The following is a 2,098-nucleotide window of genomic DNA, read 5'->3' as shown; positions in this document are numbered from 1 at the left end:
TTTATTAATTGCTCGGACCAGTTTTTTTATTCAAAAGCTAGGAGTTCACTGGTCCAGTGTCCAGTTTATTAATTCAAAATTATCTACCGTATTATTAACCAACTGGTCTACGTGACCACTTAAATAATTCAAGAGTTGGGAGTCACTGGCCAATTTCGAAATAAACCTTGGGTACGTTCAGTAACAGTCAACGGAAAAAAACCCGATGGATTTATATTTTCCACCGATGAACTTTTTCGTCATAATGACGTCGTAAGTTACTGAACGCTTTTATTCAGTCATCGGGGTTTTTCAAAATGGCGTAGCATTTATAGTAGTTTTACGTCAGTAATGACGTCAGTCATCGGAAAAACCGACTCTTCCAGCCGATGACTTCCGTGAGTAACCAATGACTATCGTGACGTCAAAACCGGAAACGCGAAAAAGCGTACAGTAGGAAACCGATGTTACCGATTACTAATCGGTGAGTCCGATGAGAGTTGTTGAACGTACCCCTTGGGTACGTTCAGTAGAGCTCATCGACTAAAAAGCGCTGTTTCTTTAAAACTGTAACCGCTGAGCTCTGTCGTCATAATGACGTAGAAATTTGTTGAACGGGTATTGTTTAGTAATCGATTCTTTTTAAAATGGCGGCAAATAATTTTTCCGGGCAAGAAAATCGAAAAAAACGAAAACTTCTGTATTTGATCGTAAATGAACTTGTTACCGATGAAATAATTGAAAATGGTGGTGTTAATATTTGTTACACTCCTAACTATTCTAAAAAAACTAAAAATTGCGCCGCATTAATTGCAACAACATTCACTAATTCTAAGCCTCGGTCTAGACCTGTAAGAATAACAGACTATGTGGAAAGTGTAGTACCATATTATACAGAAAAAGATTTTAAATCTCATTTTCGAATGAGCAGGACCGCTGTTGATGAATAAAAGTAAACAAAACTAATTTCAATTTGTGCATTAGGAATTAATCAATATTTATGGAGGAGCTGTTGCTAATGAAAAAATGTGCGTTGCCATACCAATAGAGAAACGGGTGTTAGGTTCGTTGTGGCTTCTGTCAACACCTGAGTCATTCAGGAGCATTGGAGATCGTTTCGATCTATCAAAGGGAAACGCACATTATGTGTTCATTGAATTCGTTCGAATAGTGTCAAAATTAACACAACAATACATTACATGGCCTACTACAGAAAAAATGAACCAAACAATGACAGTCTGTGAAACAAAATATGGTTTCCCTATGACAGTTGGTGCAGTTGATGGCTGTCACATCGACATAAAGGAGCCAAATGAAGATAAAAATGCGTACTATAATCGTAAGAAGAGAACATCGATATTATTACAAGGTAATTTAATTTGGATGTGAACTTTTGTTAAAAATATTATAAATATTTATTTTTCATAGGCATTTGTAATGAAACATTAATATTCATTGATTGTTGCTGTGGATGGCCTGGTTCTGTCCACGATGCGAGAATGTGGCGTTTGAGTGCGATTTACCAGTTCCTCAAAAATGGCTTAAGGAGTGATGATAATGGGCACATTCTGGGTGACAGCGCGTACCCGCTAGACAAATTCGTAATGACTCCTTTCAAAGAAAATGGACATCGTACAATTCAGGAAAGAGCGTACAATACTTGCCATAGTTCAGCTCGCCAGATGATAGAAAGGGCATTTGCGTTGTTAAAGGGCCGTTTCCGCAGACTAAAATACTTAGACATGTCTTTAGTAGCTGAAATTTCAGAAGTGATTATGACTGCATGCATTTTGCATAATTTTATTTTGAGGCACGATGGAGATGATGATGTGGGTGATTATATAGATGAAAATTTTGAACATGTAACAGCTGAAATAATGGAAGAGGCTGATAATACTAATTCAGAAGCTGCAAAGATGAAAAGAAATGATATTGCAAGAAATATAAGGCTTCCCAGACAATTGCAAGACATTTAAAGCTGTCTTAACACCTATGTAAAATTTGGTTATGCATTTGCGAAATAAATTTTATTATTTCTTGAAGTTATTTGAGCTTTGTTAAAAATTACTTAATAAAGATAGTTATCATTTCTACATTTTCATTAACGAATCAACCATTT

The 2,098-nt window shown here is 36.0% G+C and overlaps 1 protein-coding gene across 1 annotated transcript; it reads left to right on the top strand.

The window, feature by feature from the left end:
- The first annotated feature begins 649 nt into the window (after positions 1 to 649).
- On the top strand, positions 650 to 2,021 carry LOC149943510 (uncharacterized). Its single transcript, XM_090175006.1, has 2 exons — positions 650 to 1,348; positions 1,408 to 2,021. Exons 1-2 carry the CDS (start codon positions 1,006 to 1,008, stop codon positions 1,953 to 1,955), a joined length of 891 nt encoding a protein of 296 aa, XP_090031132.1. The 5' UTR covers positions 650 to 1,005; the 3' UTR covers positions 1,956 to 2,021.
- The last annotated feature ends 77 nt before the right edge of the window (positions 2,022 to 2,098 follow it).

This window comes from Leiobunum rupestre, chromosome 5 (genome assembly GCF_980474605.1).
Source record: "Leiobunum rupestre chromosome 5, qqLeiRupe1.1.hap1, whole genome shotgun sequence".
NCBI lineage: Eukaryota > Metazoa > Arthropoda > Arachnida > Opiliones > Sclerosomatidae > Leiobunum > Leiobunum rupestre.
This window is presented reverse-complemented; position numbering and strand designations above follow the sequence as displayed.